General features: G+C 52.4%; 1 protein-coding gene across 1 annotated transcript; it reads left to right on the top strand.

Moving 5' to 3' along the window:
• The first annotated feature begins 6,620 nt into the window (after positions 1 to 6,620).
• On the top strand, positions 6,621 to 11,748 carry LOC141027871 (AAA-ATPase ASD, mitochondrial-like). The gene has a single exon (XM_073505417.1). The coding sequence runs from the start codon at positions 7,253 to 7,255 to the stop codon at positions 8,897 to 8,899; it is 1,647 nt and encodes a 548-aa protein (XP_073361518.1). The 5' UTR covers positions 6,621 to 7,252; the 3' UTR covers positions 8,900 to 11,748.
• Positions 11,749 to 16,011: the final 4,263 nt, after the last annotated feature.

The raw sequence follows: 16,011 nt of genomic DNA, 5'->3' as shown, positions 1-16,011 counted from the left end.
ACTTCCCGGGCGCGGATGGCCTCGATCTGGACTCTGGGGGAGCAACTTCCCCCTAAACACTATATCAGAGTCGGCCGTGACCTTGGCAAGATGTCCAAGTGGGACCGACTCCAACACAGAGGAACATGTAGCAGAAGAAGCGGGGATGACCGGGGTACCTGGCTCGAGGTTACGCGCCGCAGCCCGGAGCTCAGCCCGCTCCGAGATGGGAAGGGCGGGGCTGCCAACCGGGCGAGCAGCGTCAATCCGGGCACTGCCCCGCGAGGATGTCACCGGAGTCGACGTCGACCGGCCGCGTCTGGTGTAGGCCGTGGACCGCGGTGGGTGTGGGGGCGCCGCCAGGGGAGTAGTCAGGGCGGAGGCACCCGCACATCCAGCGGTAGTCGTCGGCGGGGGGGAGGGGGGAGACCGCAGGCAGGCGAGGCGAGGAAGGCGGGGGAGCGGCCGCCAGCGCCACGTCTGGCCCGGCCTGCACCTGCAGCACCAGAGGTAGTGGGGGAGAAGCCATCTGGACTGGCGGTGGAGGGGTCGGCACCCCGTCGAGGGCCACAGCAGGAGACTCAGGCGAGGGCACCAGGGCGGGTGCATCGGGAGTCGCGAGAGATGGGACGGGTCCCGAGGGGCGGGGGGAGGCCGGCGGGGACGAATCTGGCTGGACAGGGAGGGAGCCCAGGGCGGGGGAAGAGGCTGTCGGACCAGACGGAGGAGGCGCAGCCAGCGCATCAGGAGAGCGAGGCGAGGACGCCGGGATGACGACGAGCCCGACGCTGGAGGTGTCGCTGGACTGCTGCTCCGCGAACGGTGTCGAGGGTAGGAGCGAAAGGAGCCCCTCAGGCAGAGTCGCAAAGGGACCGGCCGGCCGGCCGCCCACCCTGGGTCGAGGTAGAGGGCGGGGGCGCCGGCGGAGGGGAGTGGGAGGGGCTATACTCCGAACCATCCTCGTCGTCAGAGCGGTGGGAGCGGGGGTGGTGGCGACCGTGATAGTCATCGTGAGGGTCCGAGCGACCACCGGGAGGAACGTCGTCAGTGAAGCGAGGGCGCCCCACATGGTTGGGCGGCTTGGGAGCAATGCGGAGGTCGAATCCTTGGTCGTTGAAGAAGACCCGAATGGTGGCCCGCAGCTTGTCGGAGTCGAGGCACTTGACCTTGACTCGCACCTCCTCCTCCTTGCGGAGGGAAAGCTCATCGACGACGACCACCTTGCCCAGAATCCGTGACATTTGACGGATGACACGCTCAGAGCGCGCGATGTCGGGGAGACTAGCAATAAGGATCCAGGCCGTGTCGAGAACGGCCACCGCCTTCGGGTCGAGAATCGGCTCGGAAATGTCGACGATGAGTTTGTTGAGGGCAAGTGTGATCTGGTCGCTGCGGGTGGCGTATCCGTGGCTGACGGAGTCGGGGAAGACCACAGAGAACTCGGTGCCAGAGATGGGAGTGACCGCCCAATCCAACTGACGGCGGTACAGGTGGTTGAGCTCCGCCTCGATCATCTCGGGGGAGGCCACACCGTCTATCACTATGACCACCGCCTGGAGGGATGGGGTGGGTGGCGAGATGTCGGGGACCTCAATGTGGAAGAACCCCAACCCCTCGATCCCATGTCCATACATCCTTAGCTTGTCCGGGATCGGCCGATCCGGGCATAAGAGGGCAGGGTGTCCGAGGTCCTTGCAGATGTAGCAGCAGGCGGGGTTGGCGCAGTTGACTTGAGTGTGGCCCTCAATACCACAGTTGAAGCAGGGCGGACCGGGGGGGCCGGACACCGGACACGGGAGCGGAGTTGAGCCGGGGATGCAGCTGGCCGGGTTTTGCACAGCCCGGCCCTGGCCACGCCTCTTCTTCTTCTTGGAATGCCCTTGGAGGCCACGGGGCTGCCCCCCACCCATGACACCCGAAGCGAGGGGTGTGGCCGAGGAGGAGGCATGGGGCGGGACATATTTCCGGGTGGGGGCAGCCGGAGCCGGTGCGGGAGGGCGCGGGGATGGAGGGCGCTGTTGCCGGGGCAGGGAGGGTGAACGGTCGTGACGGTGCACCGGGGAGGGGGAGCGGCGGCGAGCCGGCCGGCCACCCGCGACTGGGGGGAGCGCGACCGGCCACGCCATGCGGAGCGGTCGGGTGACCAGCGCGCGTCCTGGCGATCCTCCCGGGCAGACGGGCGAGAGGAGTCGCGATCGCGGCCGCGGAGCTCCCGGCGCAAGTCTTCCTCGCGGCGGAGAGAGTCCGGAGAGGGGCGAGGCGGGTCCCGGAGATCCTCGTACCGGCGCTTGCGCCGCGCCTCACCGTCATCCCAAGCGCGGGACATGGCCGGAGGAGGGGGCCGGGGGAGGGGGCCGAGGGAAGGGGCGGCAGGCGCGGTCGAGGTAGGGAGAGGCAGACCGACAGGATGGGGGGGAGGCGGCTGAGTGCCGGGGGGGAGGGGCGGAGGGGGAACCCGTAAGGGAGCCAAATGGCAGGCACGGCGGAGGTGGGCCTAGGGCAAGCAACCGGCCCAGAGGCAGTAGGCCGGCCCAACGGGCCCACCCCCTCGGGCGCATGGACCAGGGAACGGCACACCGGACCAGTCCGCACCACCTGGCGGCCCACTAGGCCACGGCCCAAGACCCTAGGGCCCAGGGAGCAGGGGGAGGGGTACCAGCGCGGAGGGTTTCCCCTCGATGCACCAGCGCCGCTGCCGCCGTCCCGGAGGCCGAGGAGGGGAGCGGCAGGGCCACCTGGAGCTGACGAAGCAGGCCGGTCGCCTGGACTTGGAGGTGAACCTTCGCCAATACTCCAGTAAGAAAAGATATCTGATCAAGGGGTGCCGCTGGAAGGGGTATCAGGCAACGATTGGCTTTATGGAGCGCGCTCCTGCGATTCCGCCTTCGGGCGACTCGCCGGCGCCCTTGCCCTCGGTCGTCCCCGCTGCCTGCTCCTCGCCGGCGCCCCCGCCTCCGCCGCCTCCCGCGCCCTGCCCGTCCCCCCCTGCCGCTCCGCTTGGCGCTGCACCGGTAAGGATCCGGTGGGCCGACCTCGCAGATGACGACCCCGTCTCCGCCGGTGCTAGAGCCCCCATCCCCGCTTATCCCTCCCCCCCCGACGCCTGGCTCTCGCCGCGCCATCTAGCGTGGCCCCCATCTCAACCTCCCAGGAGCGAGGTTCGGGCACGGGCTCGCGGAGGCTGCCGCCGACGCAGGTGACGACCGGTGCAAAGGGCGGTGCTTTGCCGCGGGATGGGTCGCGCCTGCGTCGCCGCCGTTCATGGGGCGTTGCAGGCCGCTCTGAGCTGGGGTCCGCCCGAACTGCGTGGCACCCGTCCGCCTCAGCTTCGTCCTCCCGTCCGGCGACCCTTGGCCCGCTCCTCCTGCCCCTCGGCCCCGCGGCTGCTCGCATTTCTTGACCCTCGCTGTTCCGCCCGTTTATCGCCTGCCAGTTATTTCAATAACGACACATACTCGTGTGGTAGGTCGTCGATTTAGGTCCATATCTTCAGAGAATCGAGCTTGGTCGACGAGGGTTTTGTAAACCCTTCATATGGCGCCAACACCACGACATTACCACGGAAATTCTAGGGCCCTTCTTCCAACCTGTTTCGAATCGTCAAGGCAATAGAACTGCAAGGTGTAAAGGTTGTCGTTCAGGGGCGAAGGTTCACCTCCTTGGCCAAATTCCACCCCGCTCTCATGTTCTTCTAAAACCAATATTGGTTGTTGGGCTTGTCCATATGGACTCGGGCAATGGCTATCCATCATGTCAAATTAGTCGTCAGTGCTTCATCCTGTTGCACAGGAACATCATGGAGGTCGTCCTCTCTAAGCCCAAGTCGCCATCGCCTCTGAGGAAAAAGCTAACCCTAGCATGAGGGGGAAAAGAGGTCTTGGTGATGTCCAATAGGTTTTTTAGACAATGGTGGTGTCCAATACGTGATCCGCATTGGAGTTATCCTAAGGCTTGGTTTCGTGCGTGTGATGTTATTTCATGTAAATGAAGCAGTACGGGTACGCCTCAACCAACACACATATTCGATCCCCGAGCTCCTCTCATCCTTGTCTCATGGCCTCCTCAGCTTCCTCCTCCCTCTCCCTAGCAGCCCTCCCAGCTACCACTCCACCTCCACCCCTCGCTCCCTCCGCCCTCCTAATCCAGATCCAGATCCCTCGCTTGCTGCCGCCGTTGGAGGGCTGGAGGCTCCCGTCCCTTGCTCCCTAGGGTGCTCTGAGCTCCTGCTGCCACCTCCTCCACCTCGCCTTCCCGCGAACTCTACCCCAAAGCTAGTCGCCGAGGCACCTGTGCAGCCTTGGGTGGAGGGTGGGGGACAGCGTCGTTCGCGGATGGAGAAGGCGCCTGCTCCATCTCCCGGGAAAGGGGTCGGTCTCTCCCTCGCCTTCAAGAGGAGAATGTATGGCCGCTGCTTCCGTTGCCTCGCGTCGGAGCACTTCGTGGCTAACTGCCGCGACCCTATAAGGTGCCTGGGTTGTGGCATCTCTGGCCACCGCGAGCGGGAGTGCCTGACGCGCCTTCCGTCCAGACAAGCTTCAACCCGCCACTCCCCTCGCCTGCGGCCTCTCCACGTCGGCCACCGGATGCGCTACCCTGCCACGCGCCTCCGCCATATCCGCGACATTGCTCGTGGGCCTCCGTTGCTGCCTCTCCGGCTGTGCTCGTTCAGGAGGCGCCTTGTAGCAACTCCGGCTCCCCCTGCTCAGGTCTTGCCGACCTCGTCAAGTCTTCCATTGATGCTGAATTGGGGCTGCTGCAACCCCACTTTGCAGCTCAGATCGAGGCGCTGCGCATCGAGGTGCAAGCCCTGGCTGCCGCTCGTACAGAGGAGGTCATTCAGCCTCTCCGCGACATGGCGTTCACTCTGCAGGGTTGGGCAGTTCAGGTTTCGATCCTCTTAGAGCGGCTGGAGGTTATCAGTGGAAGTGTTGTTTCTTCGCCGGCCATCAATGGGTCTCCTGAGGTGCGAGAGGGAGGGACTACGAGGATCGGTGGGGGACCTTTCTCTTCCTCGGCGCCGATGGGTCTGCCTCCCCCCTGGTGTGAGCATGAGGAACCGGCGCCTCTCGTTGTTGCTTGTGCTAAGGGTGTTAGTGAGACTAGTGTGGCTGCTTGCTCGTCTGAGGTACTGGCTACTATGGTGCAGATGTTCTTCCTACTTTGGATGTAGTTTTGCACTAGATGGTGATTCAACATGAGGAGGAGCAAGGAACGTTTGAGGAGATAGTCAAAGTGAGCAAGGACATGGAGCAGATTGAGGTGGTTTTGCTCGCTGGCTTGGCTGTAGAGGTACCTCCCTTGGTCTCCTCTCCAGTGATGCTTTCTTCAGGGGGCACGACCACTATGATGTCTTCGGGGTCCGGGAAGCTACTTGATGACATTGGCATGCCTCAAGGTCCGGCTTGAACCACCTTGCTGGATGAGTTCCTAAGTAGTTTCAGTTGCACAGCGCCACGGTCCTTGCTCGAAGCACCAATTCATGTGCAGATTGAAGGGGCATCTACTTGTTCCGAGAGGCCTAGTGGACGTTTGGATAATAAGAACAAAAGTTCCAACATCCCGGCTGCCAAGCATGCTGAATATAGGTTGGCGGAGGCTTTTGGGGAGCTACCGAAGGGAACGACATCTAAAAAAGTCACCGAGGAGGATGTGCAAGAGAAGATGAAGTCTTATTTGCGGATGTACAAGAAACCGCTACGTCGACGGCGATCCAGGCAATTCGTGCCTTGGTGGAGGTTAATGTGTGATAGCATTTTTCTGAAGGTTAGGCGTGAGTGCACATCTGGTTGCAGGCGTGTTCTTGAGGTTGCAGAGGTTGATTTGGTTGGGTATGTTGTGTTGTCGATGGTCTTGGGCCTAGGCACTCTTGTATCCGGCTCGGACGATGTTCCTTGAGTGCTAGTCGGGTGTGTGTGGTCTTCGCCGGTTTTCCTTGATTAACCGTGCCATGTACGGTTTTTAGGTCCGGTTTCCCTTATTAACTGGACCAATTCTCTTCTTCTTAATGCAATGCGGGAGCTCCCCGCCCTTTGACGAGGTTCCGTCAAAAAAAGAAATTTCAGTGGTGTTGCCGATGAATTGACCCAAATAAGTGTGTGTGCGTGCGCGCGTGCGCACAAGGTCCCGCTGTTATTGGGAGTATAATGTTCTAACCTATGTTGATAGCCAGATTCAAAAAAATGTTGATAGCCTTATAATCGTATATTTGCCAACTATTATTCCGTAATAAAGCTTATGATTTTCCTTAAAAGAAATCGTCATTTCTTAATTTCCGGATGACCAAAAGGTCGAGTTCTATTAAAATCTCAGCAAATGAAGTAACATAGGAATAGCAGAGGCTGAAAAATGAAGGCTCTCAGTGAGCCGTTCTGACAACGATATAGTGATCGTTTGGTGGCCCAATGACATTCATATAATTTTTAATATGTTTGAAATAGCTTGTACTTCAAACTTTTATAATAGATGTTGGTATAAGAAAAGCGAAGGCTCAGAAGAAAAGAGAAGATTGACGTGAATCCGTACTTTTAGCCCCCCTCATGCTGAGTTAAAGGCAACTTCAGGTGACAGGCCCGTGGCCTGGCCCGGCCAGAAGTACGTCATGACTGCTTTTTGCTTCGGCAGACCCTGGACCAGCAAGCTGGTGTATATGCTTGCGTCGTCGGCAATAGGTTGGTCACTACCAGGCTATTTAGACCGTGACGTAGGATTCGTGGCGAGCGGTGTGGTACTAATGTTTCTTTCGGCACGGTGTGGTTTGTACACGCCCGACCGAGCGGTGTACTCGTTCACGGCCCAGCGAGCCACCTCGATCGTCTTCCGTCCAGCTAAGCTGTGCCTTTCCCAGGGAAGAAAAAAAAAAGCTAAACTGTGCCTTGTCCTCGGGGGTCATCAGCACCATGCAAATCGTCACCCATGCTTCATCTCGCTGACGACTCAGCACGATGCCGACCTCATGCATCTCTGATTAGTTTCAAAGCTACCTACTATTGTATAATACACATGCAAAATTTTATACTAGCCTGTTGTAACAAGATGCAATCAATCGTCTAAAAAATGTTTCATGATGCAATTAACAATCGCAATCCTGACGCATCTGGTTGGCTACAAAACTGAGCTAGCCAAGTCTGCATTTGCCATTGGATCCATTAAGTAATCTCGTTTCCATGGACTGTTCGATCAACGCTCGCCGGTTCTCCTCACCTGCTCCGGCCCCAACGATCACGACAGCACGTGCTTAGCTAAGCTTCAACTTCAGCAAAATCACCACACACGCATGTCATTATATACGCAACATGTACACGCATGTCCAGTCCAGTCCAGGTCACTACGGCTTTACATCCACACAATATCAAGAGGAGCGCTAGGTCCGGCCATGGCACCGGCGGTGGTGGAGAGGTGGGCGGGGCTCGGATCGGCGGTGGCGACCGTCATCTTCCTCTGGTCCGTGGTGCAGAACTACGTGCCCCCCACCTTCCGCCTCTACCTCACCACGTGGGCCGCCAAGCTCGCTGCCTTCTTCAATCCCTACCTCCAGATCACCATTTCCGAGTACGGCGCCGAGCGCTTCCAGCGCAGCGACTTCTTCCTTGCCGTCGAGGCCTACCTCAGCGATGCCTGCGCCCGCCGCGCGCGCAAGCTCAAGGCTGAGCTCGGCAAGGACAGCAAGAACCTCCGGGTCTCCGTGGACGACCACGAGGAGGTCACTGACGACTTCTCCGGGATCACCATCTGGTGGTACGCCTCCAAGAGGCAGTCCAAGGCCAACGTCATCAGCTTATACCCCGGCGGGGACGAGAGGCGCTTCTACCGAGTCGTCTTCCATCAGCGGCACCGCGACCTTGTCGTTGATTCCTACCTTCCTTTCGTACTCGGCGAGGGCCGCGCTGTCACTGTGAAGAACCGCCAACGCCGCCTCTTCACCAACAATGCTAGTGGTAGTTGGAACCCCTACAAGGGCAAAAGCGTCTGGAGCCATGTCCCCTTCGAGCACCCCGCCACCTTTGACACGCTCGCCATGCACCCCGATGAGAAGGAAGCTGTCATCGACGACCTCATGGCCTTCCAGGAGAGCAAGGAATACTATGCCAAGGTCGGCAAGGCATGGAAGCGTGGGTACCTTCTTTACGGACCGCCTGGCACCGGCAAGTCTACCATGATCGCCGCCATGGCCAACTTCCTCGACTATGACGTCTACGACCTCGAGCTCACGGCGGTCAAGAACAACACCGAGTTACGGAAGCTCTTCATCGAGACAACGGGCAAGTCCATCATCGTCATAGAGGACATCGACTGCTCCGTCGACTTCACAGGAAAACGCCGCAAGGACAAGAAGGCCTCAAGCAACAAGGACTCCGACAACGATGACAAGCCCAAGCTACCGATAGAGCCAGAGAAGGACGATGCCACCAAGGTGACGCTCTCGGGCCTGCTTAACTTCATCGACGGGCTGTGGTCTGCTTGCGGAGGTGAGCGGATCATCATCTTCACCACCAACCACAAGGAGAAGCTGGACCCGGCGCTGATCCGGCGGGGCAGGATGGACAAGCACATCGAGATGTCCTACTGCCGCTTTGAGGGCTTCAAGGTGCTCGCCAAGAACTACCTAGATGTCATTGAGCACGAGCTGTTTGGGGAAGTCCAGCGCCTGCTCGAGGAGACCGACATGTCGCCCGCTGACGTTGCAGAGAACCTGATGCCCATGTCGAAGAAGAAAAAGAGGGACCCGGATGTGTGCTTGATAGGCCTAATCGAGGCGCTCAAGCAGGCCAAGGAGGAAGCGGCGGCGGCCAAGGTGAAGGAGGCAGAGGAGGCTCAAGCGAAGAAAGCCAAGGAGAAAGAGGAGACAGAGGTGAAGAAAGGCAAAGACAAAGACAAAGCACCCGAGGCAGCCAATGGGGATATTAAGCAAGGTGACAAGTGAAGTGACATCACAACAGGAAGCCAAGGAAAAAGAATGAGCTTGTTCACTAGTGCTCCCTTACAAAACAAAAATGCAGTGTTTGGTGAGAGAAAAATAATGCACCTCTCAACTGAAACAATATTTCTTTCTTCTCTCACTTGTAATGCTGCTGCATATAAAGCGTGCAACAATACAAAATGCTACAGTAACAAGAACCACACGCTTTTCATACACCAAAAGGCTAACAAGTTTTTTTCAGGGAATTAAAAAATAAACATGGTATCATGCAGGCTTCATTACCATTTCACCAACACAATGTCGCCACTACGCATGACAGTGACAATACGCAATTAGCAATCGAATTTCTCCTGCTCCTAGAGTTAATTAAGCAACCCAAATCTGAATTGGCCCGTTCATTAATTAATTAACTAATTAAGCAACCCAATTCTGCATTCCTTCAGCCCTGACCAAATGTAACATGATATTGTTGTAAGAACAGAACAAAAACAGAGCGTCGTTTACAAAACAAAAAGACAGCAGTCTAGCGTATATAACTCGCCTATAAAACTTCCTTGCTCTGATAAAGTATACAAATGCTACAGCAGACCCGAAGACACAGACACATGCCAATGATCAGGAAAGAGAATGCGAAGCATTGCTTACCAGCGCACGCAAGCTCACCTTGTGGTCACCATGTTGAAGGTGGTGAAAAATGGTTCAGCCCGAACACCTCTGACGTTATGATGAGCATGTTTTGATGGATACTAGACCATGAAGGCGCGCGTTGCCGCGCCCGTCTATTTTAGAAATAATAAATTTCAATCATGTATATATTTTGAACAGTTCAAATTTACAATGCTTACGCCACATGACTGCTTGAATACTTAACATTGGTTATGTTCTAACACAAATATATTACCAGCAAAAAGACAATACACAGTTCCAAAGTAGACATTCATTAATGCATTTGTCTGCGTTAGCACTTGAACAGGGAGGAGTATGCACAAACACATGCCCTCGCCGAGATAGGACATGTGTATGAGCTTCAGGTCTAGTTAGGCTGACCGTTCACTGAACAAACACTAACCATGTAATACCTATATAATAAAACGAAAGATGAGCTATAGAATATCAGAAGAGCTTCTATAACCTACAGTTTCAGGGCAAAAAATGGCATGTACTAATCTGAAAAGGTACATTATTCATAAGCTACGCTATGACACACTTGTTCGAACTTAGGCTACATTTCATCAGTATGCAAATGCTATGTTTGGAGATGGTATTATTATTAGCAAGCATGTAATATAGTCACAATATATATTATTATTATCAGTTGTACTACGACCTTACATAAATAACAAAAGTCAATATACATTTCATTTTCTTAAGTACGTAGATGATTGTCTACCAAATAGCAAACCTACAATAGGAGAATGCTAAACATAAAGAATGCTGAAAAGGCGACGATCAAATTTTGTAGTTCATTTCAGCAATCCTTCACATAAATATATGGGACTAACCAAAGTGTGACCTTAAAACACATTACGCTAGAAGTAAAGAAAATAAAGGTCCAACGCTAGCACACAAATATCCATACGCAAGAACAAACAATGGAAATCACATGATAGTATCATAACACGAAGCTTGAGCATTACATCAATCACTTTCCCATGTCATACAAATAATGTCACAGAAAAAGCGTACCTAGAACATGCCATAGGGAAGCGTCATGGAAATAACCATATTGCCATGCTATGCGATTTGTCGGTATCCTTCCACTGCAAGTTTATGACCACCACATGGTGGTACATCAAACTCTACCTTATCATGGCCCATGACCTCTGAAACATTATATTGCCCAATGTAACGGCAAACAAAATACTCATACAATCAAAGACAACACTATGAATTGCATAAGCTATCTTCCGTGCACTCACAACACTCGCAACAATGAGAATGAGAACTAAAGAGCATCTTCATTTGGATGGCTATCTGAGTACATTTCTTTGAAACATGGTTTATATCTGATGTGATTTAAATCTTCATGGAGTCCATAGAATATGCAGGGAAGCAAGTTCTAAAAACAACTTGGGTCCATTTATTCTGAAAAAGTTATTTGTTTGATCAAGTGTCTAACACACCACCAACCATATTGCAAGATATTCATATCATTATTAAATAACTTGGTCCGGCAAGAAAACAAATGTAACTATAATAATTGTGTACTCCGCTCCATCTAAAATGACCATTTCTAAGTCGGGATTTGGAATACATATCAGCTAGGAAATGTTTTTTTAGATCCTTTCATAAATGATTGAAGAATGGTGACTGCTACTGAACCTCAGTAAGAAAAACGTCACACTCTCATATGCCAAATCCATTATTGGGATAAAAAAAATTAGGGTCATCCTACTTACATTCTATTTCTTTGATGCCCACAGGAGAATAATGATCAACACTGGGAGCAGGAACCATAGGAAGATGATGGGAGATGATCACACTGTACACATTTCATAGTTTTAAATAGCGCGCTAAGCATCTTAGCGGCGGACCTCTTCCAAATGCTATAGCGGAGCTATAGCGCGCTATTTAAAATATTTGTTCATTTGTTTGGACCAAAGTCTCTTAGCGCAAGACCTTTTGTAAACGCTATAGCGGAGCTATATCGGGCTATTTAAAACAGTGACACATTTGCGCCAATATAATAGCAATAGTTTATTAACATTAGCAGGTGCTTTACTAATGAATGGGAAGATGGGGAGTGTGTGAACATGGCTCTGCAAAGAATCAAAATAGCGACATGAAGTCAGCATTAAGAAAAAGGGTTCAATCTTGACAACAACCCCCCCCCCCCCTTGCGACATAAAAGGTCGAACAAGTTACCTATAAAACAAACTCGAGCTGATCAATGAAACTCAGTAAACAAGTTACCTTCACAAAACCAAAGAGAGACTGTAATCTAGTAACCACCACTTAGGAAAAACACGCACATCCCCATGATTAACCGAGAGGAAGCAGAAGGAAAAGAGACTTCTGCACGTGTCTGTGTCCCGTAGTCAGCACGGTGAGGAGAATGGAAGCTGGGCAGAAAGCTAAACGGCTGCGGCAACGTCGGCACACTGTCTCTCCTTCACGGCCGCTTCCCCTGCAGCTAGCAACCCGGCTGGTGCCCGCAGAAGGGGTGGGTCGATATTATGCGGGCGCAGGATGGAAGATGCATGGGAGGACAAGACGATGGAGCGGACTTGGTCATCGTATCTATGCTTTTGGTAGGGTGTGCGGTGGTGAGAGAAGGCTGCCGCCATCACCTCTAGGGTTCGCCCAAATCGGCGGCGAGCAACAACCCCACCCCACGCGCGCTCCCATAGCCATGTGCTGATCGCAACCGTCTGTTCACGATCAGGCATTACGATGCATCAGTGAATGAGCGGGCGCCCAGATCGCTGTCCGGAGCAGCAGCCCATTAACGTTGGGCCGACCGGGAAGCCCGAGTTGGAGCGGTACAAAAGGCCATGGGGTGAGGTGGGATGACAGGACGATCAGGAGCGTTGAGTGACGCGATCGAACGGTTTTTAGCGTTAAATTGATGTGGAGAGCCGTAGCTCACCCCATTATACTGTTTTCTCAATATAGATGCGCAAGAGATATTAATAATTTGTAAGATGAGCATGTGCAGAAGAGCCATGATTTTGCACCAAATTTAAGCATAACTACATTATGATCAATGATGAGACGGATTGAGGAAACTAAAATAAGGTTAGATGTAAGCCATCAATACTAATGCTTAATTAATCATCACTGGACAATTTCTAAACTCTTTAGTTTTAGATATACACTAATGACCAAATAAGAAGGAATAAAGACAAACAAGTCAAACTGTGCAAATTTTGACCGAATTTCTAGAAAAAATTATCCAGAAATTGAACGCCAAATTAGTATCAGTAAATACATAATACTATATTTTTAATATCACTATTTCAGGGTAAATATTTTTCAAATTTTTAAATAGCCCGCTATAGCACGCTATAGCGTTTAGATGAGGTCCCGCGCTAAGAGTCTTCCGTTCAAACACTTGAGCAAACATTTTAAATAGCTCGCTATATCACCGCTATAGCACGCTATAGCATTTAGAAGAGGTCCGCCGCTAAGAGACTTAGCGCGCTATTTAAAACTTTGATATTTTTTAAGTATTATAGTTATTGATAGTTTTTCCTACAAAGGTGGTCCACTTTATGGGCCTTCTTCTTTTGGAGTCGGAGGGAGTACAATAATTTCGCCACCAGGTATGTTAGCTATATTTAATTATTTTATTTTGATGGTATAGAACATGGGCTATAAAAAATTAATCAGATAAAACTTAGTGCGCAGGAGAATAATTGGCTTAGGTCAAGGAACACTAAAAAATCATTCTAGGTCGCTAAATAGTTTCTTTTGCTATAAACTTTTCTGTAACCTATGTGAATATAATGGTATCTGAACATATTAACTTTTTTAACAGTAAAACTAATCTAGCCGCACAAATGCGCGAGTTACCCTTAGGGATGTAAATGGTGCAGATAATTCCTGTTCCGGATCAGTATTCGCATCCGTTACTAAGGATATGGTCTGCACTTGCACGAATCCGTCAGATGTCGGATATGGATACATATACGGATTTTGGTCAACTGGGTATCCAGCGGCTATGGTATCGACAATATCGGCCAGATGTGGATTATCTGGTACATTTCATGGATTATCTGAAGTTGTGAAATATGATTAACTGATAAGTTCAGCCCTATCGGCAAGCCTGATATACAATTAACCCACCAATTAGAATCACTGGATATAAAATTGTTGATGTATTAACATGAGTTTTTTTTCGAAAATATCATATCTATTATAAAGATTTATCAAAAATACAAAACACCCCAAACATAATAAAAATTACATCAAAAGTACAAGTCCTAACCTACTCTGGCCCCAACGATGACCAGAACAAGTGCTTAGATAAGCTTCAACCTCAGCAAAATCACCACAGGAACCATTGGCATTATATACGCAACACATACACGCATGTCATTAAGGCTGGCATATGGAAGCATCGTCAATTTGCTCAAGCTAACGTGATTAGGAACTTGAAGTTCAACCATTTGAAAAGGAAGGAAAGGCTTACATAAGAGAGGGGTAGTTGGCGTTTCAGTGGGTCGTTCTCGCGATGTTTGGTGATGTTTGGTGATTCGGTGGTCCAAATACCTTGATGTAATACTTATTACATTTGAGATACATTGTACTTTCGATGAATTTTTATAGGAAAACATTTGTATACGGCCCATCGGCCCAACTTTGCGCCGGCCGCTCGATCCAAACTAATCATGCGTCTGACAACTACTATCTTATCTCCATAACTGATTAACTTTATCTCTCTCACCCACATCTCTATCTTTCCCGCGCCGACGACCGCCTCCTACTCCCCTGCGTCGAGCGTCGGCGACCGCCCACCTCCTGCTCCCCTGCGTCGAATCCACGGAGCCACCACCGCGCATTGGATTTGCTGCGACCAACCCCGCGCTCGCCGCATGCTCCCCCGGACTTGCCGCAAGCACAACAAGCACCAACGAGCTCGAGGACACAGGTTACGAGCTACACCCCCCGACGCGGTGCTGCGTGCTACAACCCCGGCAGCCGCCGTTATTGGAGATGGTGGTCTCATGAGCTGCAACCGGCAGCAGCCGACGCTAGAGCGAGGCGTGCTTCTGGTGGCGTGGAGTCGACATGCTACAACTAACATGATTTTGAGCCACAACCGGATTTTCCTTTTGTTGGAACCGACGAGTTTCTTTTGTTGTGGCCGGTGACGGCGAGGCAATTTTGCTGGAATTGGCATCATTTTTTTGCCAAACCGACGGAACCTTTTGCTTCAACCCGGCAACGCCGGCGGAATTTTTTGCTTCAACCCGGCGATGGCAAGACAATTTTTGTTGGAATTGGCTTTTTTTGTTGCAGCCGGCTACTATTTTTGTTACTACCTCGACCAGCAGGCACAACCGAGTGGAACAAGTGACCGTGGCGAGCTGCGTCAGGCCACCGCGGAGAGCTGGAACCGTGGCAATGAGGTGCTGCAATCGTGAATCGACTTTGATGGAACCGTTGCGGCGACGACAATGTCACCATAGCGAGCTGGCGAGCTTCGAGGCCTGCAGTGAGATGTTGCAACCATGCACGCCATTGCTGGAACCCGTGCAAATGTAGCCTGCGAGTCTCGGTGCGGCAGGATCCATGAATGCTGCAATTGAGTGTGGTGGCGCCCGCGAGGCCCAGTGCTTTGGACCGGTGTGGCGCGGTTCCGCGACCGACGGTGGTGGGAGCCATGGTACTGGGCGAGATGCGGGATGGGAAAGGGTGCTAGGGACCTGAGAGAAACCATTTAGGCAAATCAAACAACCGAAATTTGGGTTGGCCGACCGACGCTTAGCATCGGCCATTTTTATAATAGATCTTGGTATTTTGAAAAATGAAAAGTGAACACTTAGGAAAAAAAAGACTAACGCCAATTCATACTTCTGCCCCCCCTCATGCATGACTTAACAACAACTTAAGGTGAAAGGCCCCCGACCTTGCCGCAAGCACAACAAGCACCAACGAGCTCGAGGACACAGGTTACGAGCTACACCCCCTGACGCGGTGCTGCATGCTACAACCCCGGCAGCTGCCGTTATTGGAGATGCTGGTATCATGAGCTGCAACCGGCAGCAGCCGACGCTAGAGCGAGGTGTGCTTCTGGTGGCGTGGAGTCGACATGCTACAACTAACATGATTTTGAGCCACAACCGGATTTTCCTTTTGTTGGAACCGACGAGTTTTTTTGTTGTGGCCGGTGACGGCGAGGCAATTTTGCTGGAATTGGCATCTTTTTTTTGCTCAAACCGACCAAACCTTTTGCTTCAACCCGGCAACGCCCGCGGAATTTTTTGCTTCAACCCGGTGACGGCAAGACAATTTTTGTTGGAATTGGCTTTTTTTGTTGCAACCGGCTACTATTTTTTTTTTACTACCTCGACCAGCAGGCACAACCGAGTAGAACAAGTGACCGTGGCGAGCTGCGTCAGGCCACCGCGGAGAGCTGGAACCGTACCAATGAGGTGCTGCAACCGTGA

The sequence above is a fragment of the Aegilops tauschii genome, chromosome 7 (genome assembly GCF_002575655.3).
Source record: "Aegilops tauschii subsp. strangulata cultivar AL8/78 chromosome 7, Aet v6.0, whole genome shotgun sequence".
Taxonomy (NCBI): Eukaryota; Viridiplantae; Streptophyta; class Magnoliopsida; order Poales; family Poaceae; genus Aegilops; species Aegilops tauschii.
Note: the sequence above shows the minus strand (reverse complement) of the source record. Positions and strands in the feature narration are given on the sequence as shown.